This window comes from Arvicanthis niloticus, chromosome 2 (genome assembly GCF_011762505.2).
Source record: "Arvicanthis niloticus isolate mArvNil1 chromosome 2, mArvNil1.pat.X, whole genome shotgun sequence".
NCBI lineage: Eukaryota > Metazoa > Chordata > Mammalia > Rodentia > Muridae > Arvicanthis > Arvicanthis niloticus.
Window position 1 is genome coordinate 75757969 of NC_047659.1, and position 24818 is coordinate 75782786.

The window sequence follows — 24818 nt, forward strand, 5'->3', positions numbered from 1 at the left end:
AAAACACCCTAATTCTGATAGAGGGCTTGGATTATCTGTCTCATTTTCTAGCCTCTTACCAAGGCAGGTGAAAATGAGCAGGAAGCAGGGAAGCAGATTCATAAGTTTCATTTTAAAGACCATCTAAAGCCATAATAGATGGATCCAGAAGACAGTGACTCCCTGCTGTTACAGGATGCAGGCATAAACTGTTGCCTTGAGCCCCTGATCTTCTGAGATCCTAGAAGATGTAAGGCACTGAAAGGGGAAGGCAGACTTGGATGTGAGGTGACAAGGCCGTGACTTCCCAGGAGTCTGGGGAACTTAAAAACCCTGGAGGCTCTCAAAGCAGTTGGTTCAACTTTATCATTAGTTAACATCTTTTGCCACATGTTAAAGACCCAACAGGAAAGACAGGGAAGGTGACAACTACCGGAAGTTGGAGTGGAAACTAGAGGGTGACTTGGGTACTTTCCTCAGCCCTGAAGCTGCTAGTCTTCTCTAGGTAGGTGGCAACAGTTGCCACAGAAAATTATACAGATGGACTACTCTTCCATAGTGGCAGATATGGCCTTCCTTCCTGATTTACACAAAACACTTCAAGGGATACACACTAAGGGCTATTTGGGGGTTGGGAGGTGACTGCTTCAAATCTCAACCACAATTCCAGATGTGCTTAAACTAGCTCTCAGTTCTCACATTCAAGGAACCTGACCTGCACAAAACTTCAAACTAAAAGCTATGATTAGTTCAGCTCACACAACACATTCAACTAAAGCAAAAGAAGATGGAGAGTTATTAAGTCCACGCTTTCTCCCACACAGACACTGTTAATTTCCAGTTTTGTCATCACTCCCAAGATCAACTCGTACAGAATACTTCTATTACAAATGAAATCTCAGTTTCTCAGACCCAAAAAGGTCTAGAAATAGCCAGGGCAAGGAAACACACAGAATCTTTTGTTCAGCTAATTCTTGTAGTCCATATATAAACTGTCTGAAAGCCCTCTTCTCAGATCCAACCCCAATGTGCCAACCTTGCTATAACCTTTGACAAAGCATCATGGCCAACCCCTAGTTGTATCCAATCACGACTAATATACTCAATGCAAGTATCGTTGACACAGGGCAGATGCTCTGATTACAGAGTACTGATGAGCCAACAAGATTAAGCGTCAAGTGTGGGGGGGAGGGGCTGTAAGTGCAGGGCTGTTCTCCAAACTTCCAAATTACTGTATCTGTAGACCATGCCCATAGGTCCAGAATTGTTTTGAGTTCTCTAACGCCAAACATAGTTCAAATGTATGTTTGGGATGCAATTGAAAATTAAATCTAGCCTTCTCCCCAATTTAAGTACAAATAAATTTACCAGGTTTATCTCCAAAGCAATTTTTTGTTCAAAATAGAAGAAACCGCAAGGAGCTTTCATCGTCTCATGAGACTAGTGAAGCAGAGTGATACAGGAGAACACTTCTGTGGAATGTAAGCTGATAATCTTTAGTGTATAGCTGGCTGGGAAGAATGGCCATTCATGCGGATGGCAACTTAGTCCATTCCCTGGCTTTTTAATGAGAAAGGCTCCAGTGAGGTAGAAATGAGGGTGGTGCTAAGTTTTATTGATAATTAGTAAGCACAGGTGGAAGGCAAGCCCAGCCCATGTCTGGACAACTTACCAACTGGAAGGTGACTGGAGGTTGTCATGGAGATCTGAGCCCTGCAGAAAGTTTTGCTGTCCAACAGATCTGCAGGAAACAGAAAGGGAAGGGGCATTGAGAGACCCTCGTGATGACACAGGACTGAGGCAGAGTGTAAAAGGCCCTTTAGAGTCAGGGAGGTAGTTACCTACTGTGCTACCATAGCTGGGATCATAGAGATAGTTTTCTTCTTTCCATGTGTTCATGATGGAAGGATCTACAAGGGATAGAGAATGGGGACCATCAACAATTGTTATCCCTGGGTAGAAGAATTCTCATTCTAAGAGGCGGCTCATCTAAGAGGTATGGGGAAAGGAAGGGCAGCCAAGAAGAGGAGTAAAAAAAGACTCAGCTTCAATTATCTGCTACTTTGTAACAATGTCAGCCCTTTTTTTTTTTCCTCCCAGCATCAGGAGAATAACTTTGTTAATGTCTTAACCAAGTGATCTGCACTCGTTACATTTTAGGCTATAGAATCCTATCCTAGACCAATTCTCTTTCTTTCTAGAAATTGTTTCAGCCTGGCTGTCCTTACTTGACATCCTGCCAGATAATCACCAGGATAATTTTAGTCTAGAGTGGAAGGAAAGCTTTGTTGGAGATGAATAAATGCATAATAGTGAGTTAATGAGCATTCTTCTTTCTTAGAAAATTGATGTGTTTCTTTCAGAAAAGGAAAAAGAAACTGGCCAATTTTTTCACAATTCCTTCACTGCTGAAATCCAGAAGAGTAGTTCCCCTAAGTTACCTAACAGCCACTGCCATCTAGACTTTCTCAGAGTAGCTTAAGAGGTAATACACAATTCTCAAATTTCAGGAGAAGGGGAGAATGTTACTAAATCACACAAATAGCTTTTATGGATGGACCTTTGCTTCATCTCTGGGAGAAGCTGAAGTCACCCCCTCACTCCCTTGCTCCTTCTCCTGTATGCCATGTCTCAAGAGTTAGTCCAAGTGAGACACACACTTCAGCCTTTGGAACAGAAGGAAACTCCCTTCCATCTATCCAAGTAAGCCCAACTCCCACACAATCGTCAGATCCAGGCCAGCTTCCAATATAAGCATTCTCCTTTCAAACTGGCCAAGAGCTTGATGCTCCCACCTTCTTCCTGGCATCAAGTTCTTGGCCCCTACTCTGCGCTGCTTTAGTTTTCCTGATACCCAGGTTCCACATGTGAGGACCAGGTTGGCAAGCTACCGGCTGAGCTCTGTCTTGTTTTTAACAGCATAAATGATATAACACCTGACTCACTGGCTAAGTCCTCCTATTTATGACACAGGGATTTAGCTGGTATTTAAACTCACAGATACGTATTTGGACACTCCAAGCCTAATGTTTTGGGGTTACACCCTCTGTTCTTGTTGGGTCGCCTTGTACATCTGTTGTCTCTAAAAACAACATCCAGAGAGGTTTGGGGTGGTGGTTCCTCTGAGTCTATTCTCCCCATTTCCCAGGGTGGACCTTCTCCACCCTGGAGCTCGGCTTTTCCAAACCAGCAACACAAGAATGTCCGGACAGTCAAGGAGGATTATCAACTTCTTTGGGGCCTCTCCAATATCACCTTGGCCTGTGCAGTGGGCTACATGTAAGGCCAAGGCCATTCTCTAAGCCAAAGTGTAATCTGTCTCCAGAACTTGGGCAGGCCTACAAAACACAGAGCACCCAAGTTGAAGGACAGGCCTAGGAAGGCCTAATTAACATGTTTAGCAGCTATTTTTTCCTTTAATTACGGTAAACTAAGGTCCTTATAAAAGATTAAATAACTGCATGGGCTAATTTTGGTGCCGAGTGACTCAAAATTTCACCCCTAGGTCAAATTCTGTCCTTGGCAACTGGCACACAACTCTCAGGGAGACCTGTGGCAAAGTTTGTCAGCCCACATGGATCTATCTGACATGGTAGTAGGAAGTGACCCAGAAGCAATGCTAACTACCTGCATGTTATGTTTTGTTTGTTTGGTTGGTTGGGTTTTGTCTCATTTTGTTTGGGGGGTTGTACCCATGAAGTTTGGAGCACAGAGGAAAGGAACCAAAAATAAATGTAGACATTATGAAACTATAGACTTTGCTCAGAGCCCAGGACAGGCTCTTTCAGATAGAAATAGCCTCAAGATGGGGATTGGCCTCTATAACCACCTTTAAACGTCCCTGTGGAAGCTCACTAGGGCCCAGGCACTACGCTGCCTACAACGTCAAGATAGCCTCGGTTCCCTCCTTGTGAAGTTCACTCCCATAGAGGTAGGAGAACAAAGACTCATCTTCTCTCCCCTTGCTCTTCTGACCTCAGACTCACTCTTTTTGGGAAGGAAGCCCACCTTAGAGTCTGTGTTTACCTGGCTACTGGTCTTGGATTTGGATTGGTGCTATGATTGACAGAAGGACACAAGGTGCTGCTGGCAGCACTACACATACCAGATGGAATTGGTGGTCCCAAGATCAGGGAAGAGGTTTCTAATGGGCAGAGTGGCCCATTGGAAGTAGGGAAGTGACCTCCATGGTTCCTCTTCTCCCATGGTCTCCTGTTCTCCCTCCCCCTAACCCTCCCCACAGGGCTCTGCCTGGCTGAGCTGGCTCCCTCAGCCTCTCAGCACTCACCAGTTTGTTCAGTCTTGACAATGACATTGTGTGCAGACTGGAAAAGGTCACTGCTGCATTGACCTGTGAAGGACAGATTGCAAAGTCAGACCAAGTTAAAACCTGATGCTTCAGTAAGGACAGAGCTGGCTCCTTTGAAGATCTTCAGCCATCTTGCTGCCTTCCTTGTTTGCCTGTGGGAGTCTCCCTCATGAGCCTCAGCACACCAAAGCCTGGGACCATCTCAGGCCTTAGGAAACCAGTAGCCTAGGGCACCTGCACAAGTGGGATCTTTTGATGGTAGAAGTAACGAATGTCATAAACAAGAAGGCCTTCTTTTCCAATGCTAGGAGCTGTGTGGCATTTGCTAGTCTAGTCTCTGTCTCCTCTGTAAATTCAGGGGATCGGAGCAGGTTGAGTTCTTACATGAGCTCTATGGTACTTTCTCACACTAAGACATCATATGAAATGGAAGTGAGGCATTTTAAATAAATGCACAGAAAGGCATTTTAGCTTCTCTAGAGCTTAAGTCTTTGATCTTAAACTCAGTCAACCCCACTTTTATGAGATTCATCTATGAGATGCACCTGGATAAAATACCATGGGTGTTCCTTTACCTACGCCTTCAGCACTCACACACATGGGTCCTGCCACATAGCCTCATCTTGGTTCGAAACTCCTCTTGACTATGACATGTAAAGGCACATATGTAAATGAGTCTGTGGTGATTTTCTTCCCCACAGGGATTACCAATAGTTCATATTTCTGACCTTCAGTTCTCCCATCTTTAAAATGGGTATAGCATTTTTCCATAAGAATCAATTCACAATGTAAATATATTCATAACAAATGTAAATTAATAGAATATGTGTAGAAATTCAAACAATTTTGAAATTGTTTGACTGAAAATTCCTACCATTTTACACTCATAGTCATGAAGAGCAAGACCAAACAAGTATAGAAGGTCAAAGATGACTGCCATCTCCCAGGCCTCCCTGCCTCAGGCTTCAGTCAGAACAAAGCTTTCCAGGAGTGGACATAATTAGAGATGGTACTTCTAATTCCTCTAGTATATGTCTGCTTGATGCAAAGATTCCTGTGGGTTATTTAAATAATAGAGCCTCGTTTTGTTTGGTTATAAAAAAAAAAAAACCAAACAAACAAAAATGAGTAACTACCACCATGAGGTGAGTGAAGAGAATGCCAGAGTACCACTCGTCCAAAACGGCATGGTGGCCGCCAGTGTCACTGCCACACTCCCTGATGATGGCAGGCTGTCAACGCAGGCAAGAGTTCACATTCACTGAGCCCTGGTTTCTTGTCAAACACAGGCTTGGCTGAGACATAAGCACACTTTCCAATGGGTCAACTCTCTGTATATGTATGTGTATGTATATATGTGTGTGTTTATGTATGTATGCATATGTGTGTGCACACTGTCACCATGTACAATTTGCAAGATCGTGAAGGTGAGACCTGAGGAGAGAACCTTGAAGTTTTAGGAACGATTCCAGAAATCACTCCAGAAACAGTCTGTGTGTATCCAGCCCAGTCATTCTCTTTTCAGAAATATTTTTATTATAGATCTATTTTTAAATATCTATCTCTTTATTATTTTGTATCATGTATGTCCTCGTATGTGTGCCTCTGTGTGTAGGTATGTACATGTGAGCACAGAAGCAGTGTGGTTCATCATAGGTGTTGGATCCCCTAAAATTGACATTACAGGAACTTGTAAGACCCCTAATGTGGGTATGGGAAACCAGCTTAAGCCCTCTGCAAGAGCAGTGCACGCTCTTAACTGCTGAACCACCTCTCCAGCCCCCGTTCTATACATTTAAAGAAAAGGGGGAGAGGTGGAGCTAGCCTTCTGTACTCCAGAGACACAGATCTAGTTTCACTAGTCTTCTTAAATACACCGGATGCCCATTTTAAGAACTGGGATCTGGCGTGGGTGTGCTATTCATTCCTGTAATCCTAGAACTTGGAAGGCTAATTAAAGAGGATTTTTGAGTTCATGGGCAGTCTGAGTGACAGAGAGAATTCAAGGCCAGGTATATAACCACAAAGTCCAACCCAAACTCAAGATAACAGGACAAAAAAATTCTAATTAAAAATTTAAAACTTAGGTCAATATTTTTTCTTTTTAAAAATTACTTTGTTTTTTATAATTGATGATCTTTAACAAGCAAATGAATGGCTAAAAATGAAGCTATTAGGCTCTGTCAGAAAATGTAAAGGAGGACTAGAGAGATGGTTCAGAAGCTAAAGGGTCTTGATGTTCTTGTAAAGAACCCAGATTCAGCACCCAGTATCCATATGGTGGTTCACAATCATTCATAACTCCAGTTCTAGGAGACCCAACACCTCTTCTGATCTCTTCATGAACACCAGGGACAAATATGGAACAGACACAAACACACAGGCAAAACACTTAAATGCCTCAAGTAAAATAATATTTAAAATACATACACACACATACACACACATATATACATACATGCACATATATATGGAAAATCTTGTCTTACTGTGACAAGTATCCTGTGGATAACTCAGCTAGCTCTGTCTCTCTGGAAATGAAGGCAACCACAAGAAGTTTCATAAATGTTTCTAAGGGATTAGACACATACCATACATACCCTAGGCTCTGTACCTCTCCTCTCTCTCTGCTACTTCTCTGTCCTGGGAAATGGTAATTTGGAGATGTCACTCCTGAGAAGGAGCCTAGCCAGCTGTGGAGCCCCTGCTCTTCCCAGGCACTACTCACCATTCCACTTAAGATGCTGTAGGTTGCTGTAGAGCAGCTGCCCGGCTGAGCCTGCTGCCCTCGTGAACTCCTGCAGACTCATGCTGCACAGGTGTTCTCCGCTGATGTCGAACTCCTGGAAAGGGATGCAGCTAGCATCCAGCTGGTTGGTGTCCAGGAGATGCTGCAGCCATTCCCACACCTGGTATTTGGTCCAGTACTGAGGGTGGATTTCATGCCACTGGCCTCCAAAAAAACCACTGGAAACTGCAAAATAGGACATGACCCTGTGAGTGGCCCCTGCTTGTTCCTGAGTGGTCTCAGACACAAGAGGCATGGCTGTGGGTAATGTAATGGAGAACATAACCTTTGCCCCCATCCTGAGAGCATCACCACGGGAGCTGAATACAGAATGTGCTCTGGATAGCAAGTCCTAGCATGTGTGTGTGTATGAGGGGGGTTACCCAGCTGTGGCAGGGCATTTTCATATTCTTCCTAGTATGATGTCCATCTCTGAATACTAGGTAATAGACGACACCTGAAGTACTCTGAACTCACTCTCTACCCTACCCTCAAAAAAGTACCAACATGAAAGAGTTGGTTATAGTTTCATCTACTTTCTAGCTGATTGTACTCATGCAAATACATTAACTTTGCCAGAACACCTCATGAATACCAAAAACATCCCTTATACAATGCCATATTTGCATATAACTTACATATTACCCACTGTATTTTAAAATCTCTAGAATAACTACAATCCCCACAACAATGTAAATGCTCTGTATATAGTTAATGCTGGATTGTTTGGGAAATAATGACAAGAAAAGATTTTGTATTTGCTCAGTTCAGATACAGTGTGTGTGTGTATATGTGTGCGTGTGTGTGTGTGTACATGTGTCTGTGTATATGTAAGTGCATGCATATGTGTATTGAGTGGGTATATGGAGACCAGAAGTCAGTCTCTGGTGTTTAGTATAGCTCTCCACCGAATTTTTTGAGACAAGGTTCCCTCAGTGAACAAGGAGCTCACTGATTTGGTTAGACTGGCTGGCCAGAGAGATACAGTGAGCCATCTATCTGCCTTCCAGTGCTGGAATTACAGCTGTGATCTCCCACATCTGCCTGGCCTTACCTAGGTACTGGGGACTCTGAACTCAGATTCTTACACTTGCCCAGCAAGCACTTTAGCCATGTACGATGATCTCTCCAGCCCTCGGATACATTTTTTTTTTATTAGGATGTAGTTGGATCTGTAGGTGTAGAAACCTAGGATACAGAGGACTGTGGATAGTTCTTTCCCACTCTTTTTTTTTTTCCTCTCTTATACACACACACAGAGAGAGAGAGAGAGAGGGAGGGAAGGAGAGAGAGAGAGAGAGAGAGAGAGAGAGAGAGAGAGAGAGAGAGAAGAGATAAAAGCTGAGAGCCATCAAATACAGATTACTTTCAATCAAAAATGGGGTCTTCAATTTATCTTCCTTTTCTCTAATGGCTTCGCTCTTCCTTGAAGTGACACAATCCATTTGCTGACCATGTGATGTTTCCTCACCCTGGCTGATGGCTATGGTTGCTCTGACACCTGGCACTCAGGTTCCTTCAGTAGTATCGCACTATTCCCTGAAATAAGACACAGAACTGCCACATCAGGCCCTGGAGCACTTTGCTAACTGCTTTTGAAGTGACCTGTGTCCTCTGTGTTTATTTTCCTGTGCCGTCTGTCCCCAGGCCCCCTTCTATCCTTCCCTTTACTGATACTAAATTCCAGGCTCCCTTTCTTTTGAACTTAGAGCCACCGCCATTTCCCTAACTTACTTTGAAAACTGAACCTCCAGGAATCAAGCTTGTGATTTCTCTCAACGGTACCTGTCATGCCTTGCTTATCTTTATAGATCTCTGAGTCCTGGCTTGTTCTACTCTGCAAACTGTATGTCCAAGGTCATGGACGCTAATCTTACTCATCTTCATATATCCATAAAAACTCCACTGGGGCCATAGTGGAAGCTCACTACATAATCAATATTCCACTTCAGCTGAAGCACAAATAATGCAGGGATATAGATATGTAGTGTGAGGTAATTTGGATAAAGATGTGAAGTGCATTCCTGTGGGTAAATGCTGAGCAAGATATATGTTAATGTCCTATGTACATGGCTGACTTGTGCTCACTTAAGAGAACTGTACAGAATTGACCCAAATTCGGTCTCCTATGAGTGCTCACAGCTACTCCAGTTTCCAGAACCCATGGCCAAGCCATGGTCAGGAGACAGCATTCTGTGAGGAAAATGTATTACAAAGAAAATATTCCTAAAACTGTCCCTTCAAAATCATGCTGGCTAACTAACTACTTAAAACTTCAGGGCAACTACAATCACCAGGGTCTCTGCAAATCCCAATCCAGTAGGAATGGGCTAGGGCCTGAATTTCTGCATTCTTGACAAGCTTTGCCATGCTGCTGCTGCTGCTGCTGCTGCTGCTGCTGCTGCTGCTGCTGCTGCTGCTGCTGGACTGTAGAGTGACAAGAAGATTCAGGACTCCATAATGCCTGGGGGCTAACCCTTTATCCTACCCAGAGGAAGTATAGGAAGCAGGGAAAGTCTCGGGCAATCTCACTTTTCTCTCCCTTCAGAATCCAGCCTTTGATTCCAGACCTCAGAGGCTACAAGAGCAAGAAGTCAAGATCAGTCAGGATATCAAGGTGACGGCCATTGCTACCTGCCACTCGCAGGATGAGCCTCGTGGCTTCCATCTTACAGCCAAACAGATGAATCCCCACAGCCTCCCCTACAGGGGACAGCAACAGGGCAAGGGGAGTAAGGACTGGGAAAAAGTAGTCTAAAACTTGGGGTACAGAGAAACTCTCCAGCAAAATACAAAGTCTATAGTGGATGTTTCCAAGTCCTTACTACTATTTTTATTACTATTGTATCTCACATGTGACATTGTTTAAAGATGAGAACTGTTGTTGTTGTTGTTGTTGTTAGCTGATGGCCTCTATTCCTGAAATAATTCCATTGCTATATGTGGCTAGCCTGGGATCCTCTCTCCTGTGCACTCAATGTGAACCTAATTACACGAAGTTTCTGATATTCAGTTAAAGCCTGAGAAGGGAGAGACAAAAACTTGCCTGAAGTTGGCTAGAAGAAGATGCCTCCCTCCTCAGGCAGAGAATCATCAGCATCCCTCATGTCAAGGTAACTGACAACCCAGAGGGTTCTATTCTCTACCATTCAGCTTTCTTCTCCCTCCCCTTCAGTCTTAATAAAGACCAGGGTCTTCTTTGGGACCTCCAGAGTTAAAGAAATAAAAATGACTTCTGAATTGTACTCCCTGCTAAATCTACTGCTCCAGTTTTCCCCAAAGCAAACAGCAAGACAATGCCTGCGGCATGCCCAGACTTCCTGCTCGATTTAGACTTGCTTTTTTCTAGTTCCCCACAGCAAGTTCGAGGTCTGCCACAGAATATGTAACTGTCCAGAAAGGACAGCAATTTGAGGAGACAAATAATCTAAAACAGGAAGGCCACCTGTTCATTCTTCCTGCCATGCTTGGTTGGGGTTCCAGATTAAAAGAGGAGTGGCACATGGACCCACCACTCAGCGGAGAATGTCACCCTGCCATTCCCCTCGCTCTTGCTTCTCAAGCTCTTCCTTCTGACAGAACACCTCTGTGTGTCTGGGTAAACGTGAGCCGCCACATCTCTGGAGGGGAAATTAGCAGCAGGTGAAGAGTGCTCTGAGTCCCAGCAGCCTGGCTGTGCTGAATGCCTTCACAGTGAAGCACGGGGCCCCTAATTCAGTTTTCACTGTGCGCCACAGGCTGGATCACCAAACATTACCTACAAGTCTTGTCACCAGGTCCTCCTACTTTGAGTCTATATGTTCCAGAGTAAAGCACTAGAAGGCAAGGCAACACCTGGTTTCCTGACCAATCTCTTCCTTAAACTGGGAAGTAACAGTAAACAAGCAATCTATCTATCTATCTCTCTCTCTCTCTCTCTCTCTCTCTCTCTCTCTCTCTCTCTCTCTCTTTCTCTCTCTCTCCTCTGTGTGTGTGTGGTGTGTATGTTTTAAATACAAATGTATGTACTTGTGTGCACACTCACCTACCTGATCCTATCTTGATATCCCAAATGAAACACTACTGAAAGTTTCAACAAGGAGTCTCCCGTCCCTTGGAATATCTCATTTAACACCTTTATTGCCAACCCAGGTCTTTACATTTTGGGAGAAAATGGCGGTCTGTCTCAAATGGGCTTTGGCATAGAGCCCTGGAGGTCCATGGAGCCCTCCAGCATTAAAAGTTTCCTCCTATGAAAAAGTATAGATCAGTGGTCTATGATTAGGCAAGGCACTGGGTTCAATTATCAGAGAGAGAGAGAGAGAGAGAGAGAGAGAGAGAAAGAGAGAGAGAGAGGGTTAGAGTTGTTCCTAGCCTCCGTGTAACCCATGAATAAAACCTCTGTTTTCCAAGCATCAAGTTGGAAAGGAAGACCAGGAGAGGTTAGGCCTTACCATTGCATGCAGGGTAGCTGTCCGTCCAGGCTGGCTGCTGGTGAAGGAGGTTGTTGGCTGGGTTGAGATTCATTACACCACTTCCTTCCAGAATCATGATCTGCAAGGGATCAAACAGTCCTTTAATCTGTGCCTCTTAGAAATGCCACTGAAGAGTGCGGAACATGGAGTTCATTTGGGAAAGAAAGAAAGAAAGACAAAAAGAAAGAAAGGAGAAAAGGAACCTGCCCTTCCACCCATTGCCACAGCCCTTTCAGCAAAAGCAAAACTCATGGCAATTAAAATTTTCCAGGTTCAATTTTCATATGCATGAGGCAAGTTTTTACAGCCACCCATTCATAAATGAATAATCTCTGATCAGAAACGAAGCCGGGAGGAAAACACAATGCCTGCTTGCAGGGCAAGCCTGGCCAGCATCCAAGTACTTCACAAAAGTGAAAATACCAGAGAGGTCTTATTTGAGGTGAAATTTCGATCAGTGAAATCTCAGACCTAGTCCCTGTGTGAGACAATACTGTGCATCCCCACATGAGTGGCCACCACACTTAGGGACAAGGAACGTTTCCACAGTGCCGAGTTCTCCTTGGGGTCAACTGGCCATCTGAGAGTCTGCATCCAATCTAAGTAGAGCCCCTTAAGCTTTTTGACTCTGGGCTAAGATTAATAATCCTTTGATTTCTGTGATAGACACTTTGTCTTTCCAGTACAGAGAACTAAGATTTTTGTGTTCTGCTAAAAAGTTATAGCATCCCTTCTGATAGAGACCTGGAACATCCAACAGGCTTTGAAATCATCCTCAAGACAACTTCCTTGGCTTCTTAGCCTTGAGACCCAGGAGAACAATTTTCATTGAGAGCCAGTCTAGAACATTGAAACAATGTAAAAAGTTTACATCTCAGAAAAAAATCCATAACATTTATGATGTGCCTACTCCCAAACTGGTCACCCTCCACACTGCAAGTTAGCGCCCAGGAGTGTGTGCAATCATGGGGATGGGGGGCAGGTTTTTTCTGAAGCCTAGTGAACCTATTCACAGTCTCTCCTTCCTCATACTGTATCTTAGCCGAAAGGCTTAGAAGCATTACCCCTTATTGTTTATAAAATGATGCAGTGTGGATAGCCACAGATCAGGGATGGGTTTTTTGTCCTATTTGGAGGAAATTTTACATCCTCAGGTATTACCCATGTCAACAGAATGGTCCTTCCCCTCAAAATATCTCTCTCTCTCTCTCTCTCTCTCTCTCTCTCTCTCTCTCACACACACACACACACACACACACACACACACACCAATTCAGCTCCTCTATAGTTGGTTCTGTGTAGAAACTTATCGAGAAAAGATATATAACCTTGAGAAAGCATATAATACACCCATAGATTCATTAATTCAGCAAAGGATTAGCAGTCTGATGAAGAGCTGAGGACCACCTTTAGGTCCTGAGGACAGAGCAGCACTTAGGAGTTGAACTGGATCAGACACCACTTGTAAATTGCCGACCTCGTCACTGATGCTTGGTGAGCACATTAACTTACACCGGGCATGAGTGGAAAGTGAAGAAAGCAAGCCAGATAGAAGCAACAAAGACAATTCAGTTAGAGAAGCTTGGGAGGGAGCACAGGAGCGCTGCAGCCTCCTTCCTGGCACCTACAGGAGAGCTTTGAAGCCAGGAGAGCTGGGATTCCTCCCAACTCTCCCACTTGCTAGCCTGAGTGAGTGTGAACTCACACAGGTTACTCAACATCTCTCAGCCCTCCTTTCGTTCCCGTATGTAAAAATGCAGATGATGACATCTACCCCGACACTGGTTAGAGATCAAACACCGTTCTACACTTATGGCTCTTGGCACAAGGTCAGACACAGTTAAGAGAAACCACCGTGAGGAAAATGGCTACCTCTGTGGATAACCTGGACGCAAACCAACCCTGGGCCTACATTTCTCAATCTAAAAAGGTAAAACTGATTCTCAAGCCCCCTTCCAGAAACCTTTTTCATTCTCACCTTGAGAGAAGGAAAACCAATCAGATCAAACCTTCCTTTCACACAGTAAGGGAGGCATTTTCCCATCTGGCTTTTTAAAACAATACCCCTATGCTAATTCATCCTTCAGGGGCTTTAAGGCAGAAGAAAGTCTGTGAGACTCAGAAGGCAGCTGGGGAGGGACAGAGCCCAGCCCTGGCTTTTTGTTTGCTCAAGGCTGGGTTTCTTCCTTGGCAGCGTTTGCTCACCCACAAGCAGTGGAAAGGTTACTTTTTAACCCCCGAAAGGGTTGCAGCTCAGAGCCCAGCCCTGCTGGAGAGAGCAACCCTGCAGCCTCAGAGGATGGCAGAGATAGGCCTCCTGTCATCCATTCCCAGAACTCCCCTGCAGGGCTGATTCAAAGTGACTGGTGGGGACAAGACCTGCTGGATCCAGTAGGTGCCTCCCTCTTCCCCAATTCAGGGATTTGTCCTCTACTTCCTAAGAGAAGGCAGGTGGTATACGGGCTGGACCTACTCTTCTGAGTTGAGGAGGGAACAGACACTCTAGTTCCTCTGCTCACTGCTGATCTCTGTATCCTTCTGGCTCAAAATTTCCTGGGCCTCACTTGCCCCAGCTGTACACAATGGGCATATCACCAAACTCAAAGCCTGAGAAGAATCACCTGACACTGTTTATGTCAAGATCTTAGATGTTCATAACAAGAACTGGGGCTGAAGAGGTGGCTCAGCAGGCAAGAACGCCTATTGCTCTCGTAGAAGACCCTGACTTAGTTGCCAGTAGCCACATGGTGGATCATAATACCCCTAACTCCAGTTCCAGGGGATCTGGTGTCCTTTTCTCACCCCCTCAGGGACCAGGCACACACAAGGTGCATATACATACATGTAGGCAGAACACTCTCACACATAAACACGTGAAAAACAAATCTAAGAAAATTTTAATAAGAAGCAGCATAGAAACATTTTTTTAAAAGAATGTACTGTCTCAGACTACTTCTCAGCTTCTTATCAGGCTCCTTTCCCTGGGGCACATGTCATCTCTCGACACACTCGCCTGGAAACATCCATAACTATTCCCAGCTCACAGAGAAGCCTTTGGAACTACAGAGTCTCAGTTGTTCATCTTCCCCACTACACCCCCTCCCAAACCCTTTCAGCACCCCCCTTTCCAGGGGAAAGCAAGCAGCATAGTGAGGGGCCCTTTTTACAGGGCCCTTTAAATGGTTACCACTCATAAAAAAGTTTATGTGGCTTAACCCTTAGTGACTCAGAGTTCATTGGAGCTCCCCCAGGCTTGTGAATAGAGACAATCCTACCCCCCCCCCACACACACACACACAGCAGCCACAGGGAGCCACAGAGGCACTTTGGTCGGACTAGACTAACCAAGTGCCTTTAGCCAAGTCTACTCCCTTCCAGGCCCAGCTTTTCAAATTTAAAATGTAGATATTTGTCCTCCAACAGCCTCTCAGGACGGTTGAAGAGATCAAATGAGATAATGGATAATAAATGTGCCTTGAGAACTATAAAAAAGCCCGATTATGACCAACGTACCCACACCCCCGTGTACTAATATAGACATTGCATGCTGTACACTGATTGGTTTATGGAATGTAAAAGGCTACCCTTTTAATTAAAAGGAGCAGGGATTATTTAGGGCTTGTTTTCAGCTCCCTACCTTTGCCTTCAGCATAGCTTTCTTTAAAAAACAAAAATGCACTATTAAATGTGTGAAGTCAAGTCTAGGATCTGCAGGACCCCAGTCAGGTTCCAGGCTCCATCTGGCTCTGTGACTTTGAATCTATTCCTCATTCTGAACCCAGGCAATGGTGAGGGTGAGAGGCGGGGTGCCCTGTGTCACCAAGCATAAAGAAGAGCTGAATAATAATAACACAGTGGCTTTAGAAGTGTCCAAATCCAGTGCATGGCGTGCACACAACCCAATTTAAAAGTAGCCCTCTTTTTCTTTTCGTGAAGCAGCAAATGTCAAGGTGTTGCTATAACACATCTCATCTGTGCTGGGACTCAGTCTACACATCGGAGACTGAGAGGGGCTTTCTGTGCCATGTGTTCAAGATGACCTGGAAACAGGACTCACTTCTCTCCAGCCTCAACTTGAGGGACGGATACTGACAGTACTGTCAGAGGGCAGGGCAGGGGCACAAAGGACTACATCTTCCTCATGCCAGAAAGGGGCCGATCGCAGCTTCTCAGCATTCCCTCAGCCCAAATTTGGTGCTGAATGATTCTTTCTTGAAATTTCTAATTAAGGCCTAGTATATGTGCATATTTTGGAGGGTACAGTCTGGCAATTCATACGTGTATAAAATATATAATTAGTATTTCTTCCTTTCCAACATTAGTCATTTGCTTGCATTTGGAATGCTTCTGCCCCAGTTGCTTTGAAATACAAAATGAATAATTATAGACTGTGGTTACACTATTGTTCTGAAAAACACTGGAGCTAATTCTTCCTCTAATTGCATTTTGCGACCTGCTAACCTTGGCTTCTCTACCCACTTCCTTGCTACTTTCCTAGCCTCTAACTCCACCATTCTCTCTTCTTCTATGAGATCATTATTTAACCTGCCACCAAGGAGTGGAAGCAAACATGCAGTGTTTGTCTTTCTATGTTGGGTTTATCCTTCACCATGATACCCTCCAGTTCCATCCCCATTGCCACAAATAACAAGATTCTATTCATTTCATGGCTTCACACTAGTCTATTGCATATATGGACCACATTTTCTTTACCAAGTCATCTGTCAAGGAGCCATTCCTTGGTCCACTGTGAATCCTGTTGTAAGAAATGGGAATGCAGGTAGAGCTGGGACATTCTTTGGTGTGGAAGTCATCACACACAGGTAGGGTATGTAGCATCACCCATGGTTTCTACCCACTAGATACTACATGCTGGAAGCTCCCTTTTCTTTTATAGTGTCCCCTGGAGCAAAGTCACCCCTGGTTGAGAACTATGGTTCAAACTAAGGCCAGTGGAAGTGATGGATGGGCAAACAACATACGACTCCAAGATGCTAACCACAGGGGCTTCTGGGCTTACATGATGCCCTGGGACTATGCTTCCTCTAGGCCTCCATCAAAGGCTCCCTTCTCTTCCAGAGAATGGCCATCCCAGACATCACACATAGAATGGACCACTTGGGGAAAACACATACAGCAGGAATGGAACACTTGACCTGAACAAAATTTGAGAGTCTTAGATGTTTGCTGCTGGTAGCAGGGGATTTTCACATGGGAGAAGGCAAGGTCTAGCCACAGAGTCTCTATGGCTCTGACTTTGAAGAACGTGTTCAAGGGGATCAGAAGATTTCTACTCAGCTCAAGTCACTGTATCTCCAAGATGGTCCTTAAATGCCAAGGGTCATGACATATGCCATGAAGGCTGAGATCTTGATGGCTGTGTTCATTATGGGGAAGTAGTATCTTCTTTACAGCTGACAAAAGGTGGAGTTTACAAACGTAAACAAGAATGTTTGGAAAGGACTCAAGCATCATACATGTGGCCTCTGTCTAATATTAATTAGCTCTTAGGATGAATCTCTTCTTAAGCTAGAAATTGACTGGCTTTAAGAACATTCTTGGGGTAGAACCAGACTCTTCAGAAACAAGAGGGTGCAAGAGTCTAGGAGCCATTGGCTATGGAGTCAGGATGCCGTATTTTAAGTCCTAGCTTTGCCAGACTATTAACAGGGCAATTCATACAAGTTATTTAACTTCTCCAGGTTCAATTTCCTCATTTATGATACGAGGATATTCTGTTAAGGTTTTCTTAGTTAAAAAAAAAAGAAGTGAGGACAGCCAACACAGGCTTAGAAAAGTTTTGGATACATAATGAATATTTTGCATACGTTAGGTGACTTTTATAATTATAATATTAATAATATTCATGATTCTCATCATTTTTGAACCTCCAAGGAGAAAACTGAGCACTGAATTCATTTCAAACAAAACCTCAGACCTCTGCCATCTGCACAATTCTTCAGATCCAGCTGCCAGAGCAGCCAAGCCTTGAGCTTGTTCTCCAGGTTCCTGTTCTATCTCAGCTGGTGCTGCTGAGTGGATGCAGTGTATTGATACCGCAGCTGAGCAGTCAGCAGCTGGACTATTCACAGAAGTCGTATTATTTGCCTACGGGCACAGTTCTTGCCTGAGGGATTGAAAACTGTGACCCCATCCCACCAGTTCCCTAACCTCTCACCAACCACATAGAGCCTGAGGCTGCCAAGCCCAGTGCAAGGGTACACATGCCCAAGCTCTATGTGACCACGGGTTTTGCATGCCCACAGCCCTTGGTTATTGCGCTGGGACAAGAATAGATGGTGAGAGTAGCATGGCGCTAACAAAACATGGCCATGAGCTTCTCTGCCCTGTGTGATCCCTTAATACAGAATGCTCAGTGACTACAATGATTGGGCTCTGAAATCTGGAGTGTAGACACAGAAAAACAAAGGAAGGCAACCTTTAGAATTCTGACAAGGTAATGAAGCCCTGTCTCTCACAGGAAGTTCTGGCCAGCCTCAGAACTCCTATCAAGGGCAAAGACTGTTCTACTGGCCTCTTCTCTAGTGCATGCAGAGAATCTTCCAGAAATGGCAAACAAGGCCAACATGACTTGCTCAGCTAGAAGCAGGTCTTTCTTTTGCTCAGTGGTAGGGTGCCCAATAAGGACCAAATACTGTTTTTAAAAAAATTGCTTCTGTTATATTATAGTAACTAAAACTTTGAGAATATTTTAAATGTGCCAGCTATGTGCTAAAGTCTTGAGCCATTATCTGAGTGGATGCTGATGGTTACCACAACTCCAGGAGACATTACGCCATCTAACAGGAGGATCAGAGGAGTTAGGCAACTTGTTCAAGGTCAAGGGGCTCAGCAAGATTGGAACTAGATGGAAATTCAAACTCAGTCTAACAACAATGCTCAGGAGCGTCAAGTCAAGTCATTTGTACCCACAGTCCCATTTCAAAGGTGGCCACAGCATTTTCTGTACCACTGAACTGCCTTATACCTTTATTAAGCTTATACACAGCACATATATGTGCACGATAACTAATATATATATACACATGCGTACATACCATTATGATGTAACTGCCCCCCTCCCCCCCATAACTTCCCAGGTCAAAGGATTTACTGTTTACTCCTATCACAAGGTGGCAAGCATACTGAGAAGGCCCTGCACCAGGGAGCAGATTTATCATCAGGGTTAGTGGTTATATTCCCTGTCCTCATTCTGAGGGAAGTGAGAACGAAAGCCACCCACGCTGTACCTCCTCCACAGCTCCCTTCTTCTCAACCCAGCCACACTCCTCACACTGCCTCACAACTGGCTGCCATGGGATCCAGTTACTTCTCCAGTGAAGAGAGCAATTAAGCCTTTTAAATAATCACTTGTTCTGTGACAGCAGCAGCCACCAGACAATTCTCCATCCTTAATCAAAGCTGCCAGCGGGTGAATGCACAGCATGTCTCCTAAAGATGCTGCAAGGGCTTCCTGCTTACTTCCTGTTTCAATCTGACTGTTCTTTTCAAAGGACTACTACCAAGCAGGAGAAAAGAAAGTTCATATTCGTGTGAAAGGTAGCTGAATAGAACACCGGCCATAAATTGTGGTTTTACAAATTGATTAAAATGGGAATCAAGCTTGGAGAATGTATCTGATCCTCTTGGAGTTGCATCATAGCTAACTTCCTATATTCCTAATGTATTTTGGGACAAACATTTCTTGTTTCCAGGGGCAGCATCCAGTGTCTTCCTGGGACACTGAACATTTTCATGACTGATAACACAGTATGGGGAGAGAGAGAGGATGATTCTACGGCAGATACACCCTATTGACTATAAGCCGTTGGGAAATAGTCACAGTGTGCTGACCTCTATCTGCCTTGGTGCCAGACCCAGACAAGATGGTACATACTGACAGTGGCAGGCACCAAAACTGATCAAAACACAAGATTGTCTGAAATAGCCCACAGAGCCTCTGTCAATTTCATTCAGATATAACAAGCCAGGTCATGATTGAACCTCCACAGGTCACAGAGCCCTTTGAGGCCTCAATAGAAGTAATTGTTCTCTCCCTCCACCAAAAAACGTGCATAGGCTTCTGCTTTAACACTGTTCTGTGGGCCTTAGTTCCTCTAATGATCAGCGGTTGATCCCTAAAGATCAATGGATACCATTATAATTACCATGGACACCAATATAGTTAGTATAAAACATAAAATAAAGCTCTGTGCTCATGCGAGATTAGAATTTTAAGGAAACTTTATGGTAGACACAGGTTAGCAAACCGAAGTGCCATCTCTGAGAAAGGTTTTGATAGTTTTCAACTCTGTTCTCTTACCTGGTATGTGTGCTGCTTTGATGCCTCCCACTGGGAGCAAGAAAGACTCTACTGTCTTCAGGTGTCTCCAGCAGCACCTGAAGCAGGAACCAAGTCACATCCTAGGTGGGTCATTTCTAAGAACTTGGCATTTTCCTTAGTACCTCTGAACCTCAAAAATCTGTCTCCTTGCTATGGCCCCCTCTGGATTTTAAAAGCCCAATGACTATAAGGTAAAGAAAGCATAGTAAAGACACAGGCCTCGTTCTTCCTGCAGCCTGGGAAGGACTGGAAGAGATGTGGAGGCTGGAACACCCCAGATGACTCCAACAACCACCACCTTCCAAATTAGCTTGAGAATATGGGACTGATTGACTCTCATATGAGTGTGCTCACCACCCAAGGAAGAACTGAGCTTCAAACTGCATGGGATCCTACCCAGACCTAAACTAGAATCTGCCTTTCTAAGCCCCTCTGTTACAGTCCTTGAGCACTCCCCCAGCTGAAAATGTCTGCTCTGTGACTTATTCACCTGCTCTCACTTCAATCTCCCACCACCTGGTGACTAACACCTAGAGACATCAGTCTTGAAGGAAATGTCCATAAACATGAAAACAGCCCATATAAGATCAGAAACAAAAGATACCATCTGGAGGATTCAAGATTCAATCTGTCTGTAGAGCGCCCATTGCTCTACTGTTTGCCAGCACGACACAGGACAGCCTCTGATGGTCAGGACCCCCAAACTGCCACATTCATAGGTGTATGGTTACTTATAAGTGTGCGTCTCTGACAACTAAACAGATACTCTGATCTCAGCACCCAGCATTTCTAGATGGCCCTTATAATGTTTGGTTTGTTGTTGTTTTACTTCAAAAGGCTCTTATGACTGGCTACTGTGACCCCTGACCTAGCCCCGCCTCCACTTTTAAAAGATTATTTAACCACCTAGGTGTTAAGCCTTACACCCTTCAAAATTGATGAATCAGCCTTCAAGGGAAGGAAACTTATCTCTGAGAAATGCTTGCTCAACTATTACAAATATTTACTGGTCTCTTCCAATTAACATATAGACCAGATGTGCTGCATCCTGCTTGATGCTGGGGGAAAACAAACAAACAAACAAACAAACAGTGAACAAAACACAGATGTAGCCCTGCACTAATCGATTATCAGTCAAGACACACTTTCAAAACAATAACAGATCTTTCCGAAGGCCCCTGAGCTTGTTCATCCCCTTGGTAATGGAATGGGGGCAAGAGTAGAGACAGCCAGCAACTCTCTCTGGTATTTGGAGAGAAGTAGCCATGGAAAGAATTTCAACAAATTTAAAAAGCAAGTCGGGTCCTCACCTCTCCAGCAACCCCATACCCTTGCCCTCTGAGAAAACCCTCATTTAGACATGGAGTTGGCAGACAGGATAACACCTCTGAGTTTCACAAAGAAGCCTCAGCCAAAACCAATCTCCACTTGGGGCAGAATAAAGCAGCTGGTTGTCAGCATGGCTGAAAGTCTCTTCCCCAGACAATGGTGTGTTTATGTGTCAGAGGGTTAGGAGTGGGTTGTTAACATAAAACCCACCGTCCACAGAGCTGTTAATTCAGTTGCTGGCAGGGGCTTCTGTTATCTTCTGAATACCTCCCAGAGGGGATAAACCCTACCTCTTCATTTGAGTTGGCAGCAGGATTATTTTTTTGCACCTGTTGCTCTACTCCGATAACAATGCAGTTAAGCATTGATTTGTTGGAAAATAAACAGAAAAAAAAAGTAAAGAAAGGCATCTGCCCAGACAGCCTGAGCTGGTTTGACTCAGCCTTCATGCCAATTTGTTTTTCCTATAAAACCAGAGAAAACCCTGTCCTTTCGGTTATGATGCTATCCTCCCACTCCCCCGAAGAAAAGGAGGTATCAAATAGGCCAGTGGGAGCCGGCAAAGCCCAGGAGCCAGAAGACTTTGTACTTTTCCATTGGCTGGTTTGCAAGGGCACTGAGGGGTGTCCAAGGTCTGCAGAGTGATATGGCCAGCCTCCAGCTAGCCAGGTTCAGACCAGGAATGAGATGAACAAGGGTGAAGAAGGGACTCCTGGGAGGTGATTCAACCCCAAACCACACTCTTCAAATGATTGACTTCTGAAATGCAGGGTGTTCAGGGAGGAGATATGGTCTATGGGTTACCAGCTAGAGTGGAGACTTAGCACACACATTCTCAGTCTCAGCCCAGCCTCTCCCACAGATGCCAACATCTAGCCTGGATGAAAAGCCCTAGTTCCTAGACCATGGCAATTCCCATCTCAGAAATGAGGCTGGCCGTACTTATACCAAAACCAGGCTGTTAAAACTCCTTCATGCTCTAGATCAGGCTCTGAGGTCCCAAGTCCCAGGTGGAAAAGGACCTGAGAAGTTGACGGTGTGATTCCCTCTGTAATTCAAACAACATGATATTCTCACTTCTCATTAGTTTGTCAAAAACCCATGATGATTTAAGCGTTAAAACTCCACGAAGCATTTCATTCAACAGAGATGATGAATGACATCAATTAGCCAGTAACATCATCACCCAACCTTCAACACACGGTCAGAGGAAGTGTCTTCATATTTCATTTTGTGCATAGTCATAGGCAATATACATCGCTCCCCACAAAAACACCTTCTCCACAGCCTTCTCTGGACCACAGGCCCATTACCACCAGGGGCCCCACAAAAACACCTTCTCCACAGCCTTCTCTGGACCACAGGCCCATTACCACCAGGGGTTTAAAGAGCAGTGGAGAAGGGCTGGGGAACAGGCAGGGTTTGTGCCTTCTCTTCTGAGTGTTAAGGACAGGGTGATCCAGCAGGGTGAGACATGGCTGGCTGAGCACTCCCAAGCATTCTTGTCATGAGCAGGGCAGGGAGTGGAGTTCCTCACATCAAATCAGGCAGCAGCAAAAGAAAGGTTTAACAGCACCCTTAGTTGACTGAAAAATAAATAAGACCAACTTCGCAGGAATGCAGGAAGGGTGGAGGGAGGTAGGGGGTGGGGACTGGAGTCAGGGAGGGGTTGGGATGGACTAGGACAATGGATTTGACCAATTCAAGAGTCAAGTTTCCTCCCAGGAAAATACCAAAATGTCAAGCTAACAGCCACCAATCTGAAGCCTCACAAACTGTATAATTACACAACAACAACAAAAACTAAGATAGAGAAGGCAGTTCATATGTATTAAGTATTTGTGTAGACTGATTGGAGCCAAACCATACATTAATAATCTCCTGGAATCCTCATGAGAACTTCAAACATAACATACTAAAATCTCCATTTTTACAAATGAAAAGGCACAGTGAAATTCAAAATCTTACCTGTGGGACTTAGTAAATAGAAAGGGTATCCTGTAAATGTATTAGGAAAGGGGTGGGGGAAGCAGCATAGATCTTTATAGCTTTTGAAATGGATCATTCTGTCACTACAAAGGAGACATCTGTCTCCTAGAACCTCATACTTTTCATTTAAAAGCATGTCAAGATGGCTCATTGACTCCCTCCCCCCACCCCCCACAAAAAAATGTAATGAGGAGACATGCTGGTCACCTTGTGATCAAGAAGGAAAGGTGTCCTTGAGCAAACAGGAGTCTAGATCCTACTACATGCTGACTCATGGTCCCCCAAATACATTCACAAAAACTTAAGCTTGAGTAGAGGAGACGCTGAAGACCTCCCCCAGTGATATGCACATGTTGAACTTGTAAGAGCCCCTTGTTTCCATCCCCAACACCAAACCAAACAAAACCCTTCAGTCCTGCTTCCTGTTGAAAGCCCCAGGTTGACTCAGGAGTTGAAGTGGCTGCTGGAAGCCACCTCAGACTTATTGGCCTTAACAAAAGAGCCCTAATAATAGCAGGAAACACTGAAGAAAATTAAGGAGAATTTATAGCTCCTTCTGAGGGCACCAGAAGTGTGAGGGAAGACCTGCAAGTGCCAGGAATACCTCAGAACTGAAAGAAACTGGGTGAGTCGTCTGGGAGCCTAATTTCCACCAAGAGAGATCCAGCAAAGCGTTCCATGACTCTGCTTCTCCTAACTCAGTGGTCTATGTGTGGAAGAAGCTCTCTGGAAATTCAGGAATGAAAACCCACCATGAAGGCAAACACCTCAATCCCACAAAGGCTTCCCCAGGAATTAAATTTCACAACACTAATAATGACTTAGCCCATCCCCTGGCTATTTCAAAGGAAACTTGCAGTGTAAACTCTAAAGGAATTCACCAACTCTGCAACTCCATCTTCCCCTCTTCTGACCCAAGCCTCAGGCTTACACCCAGGTTACTTTGATGAGGAAGATGATCGTGGACAGAGCTCCTCCAAAGCAACTTCCCAGACTACCAGGCCCCAGGAATTGTCACATATTTCAAAAACCTCACCATGATGAAAGGCACCATAAGCTACAGAATGCAGGTCTCAGTGCAAAAGGAAAAGCAGAGCTCCTTGTTGAAGCCTTACTAAGTATGTTAAACTAGGTGTGATGGTGCATGCTCGTAACTGCTAGCACTTGAGACACAGACACAAGAGGGTAAGGAGTTTGAGGCAGCCTGGTCTACATAGTGAGTTCCAGGCCAGTCCTAGCTACATAGTGGGGAGAGTGAGTGAGAGAGGAGAGAGGAGAGAGAGAGGAGAGAGGAGGATAGGAGAGAGGAGAGAGGAGAGAGGAGAGAGGAGGAGAGGAGGAGAGGAGGAGAGGAGGAGAGGAGGAGAGGAGGAGAGGAGGAGAGGAGGAGAGGAGGAGAGGAGGAGAGGAGAGAGGAGAGAGGAGAGAGGAGAGAGGAGAGAGGAGAGAGGAGAGAGGAGAGAGAGAGAGAATGAATATGAATATATGAATATGCAGGTCAAAAGTATAGCAACAGGGCATTAAACCAATGCTGGCTGCCTCCAAGACAACAGCCCTAACATTTGCCTTTAACTCATTAAGACTCTAACACCACTGAGGGTGAAACATTCTTTTCTGTCTTTGGAC

At 44.6% G+C, this 24818-nt stretch overlaps 1 protein-coding gene across 4 annotated transcripts in view; it reads right to left on the bottom strand.

The window, feature by feature from the left end:
- Positions 1 to 24818, bottom strand: part of Ehf (ETS homologous factor) — a 39985-nt gene that overhangs the window by 8686 nt on the left and 6481 nt on the right. For 3 of the 4 annotated variants that reach the window (XM_034496409.2, XM_076929351.1, XM_076929350.1), the window contains exons 2-6: positions 11510 to 11609; positions 7017 to 7262; positions 4268 to 4330; positions 1821 to 1889; positions 1652 to 1720 (exon numbers count right to left, since the gene is read on the bottom strand). In XM_034496409.2, coding sequence (XP_034352300.1) covers positions 1652 to 1720; positions 1821 to 1889; positions 4268 to 4330; positions 7017 to 7262; positions 11510 to 11606 — 544 coding nt within the window. In that variant the 5' untranslated portion in view covers positions 11607 to 11609. Of the gene's footprint in view, positions 1 to 1651; positions 1721 to 1820; positions 1890 to 4267; positions 4331 to 7016; positions 7263 to 11509; positions 11610 to 13508; positions 13640 to 24818 lie in introns of those variants that run through there. The other variant, XM_034496410.2, reaches the window with a different exon arrangement.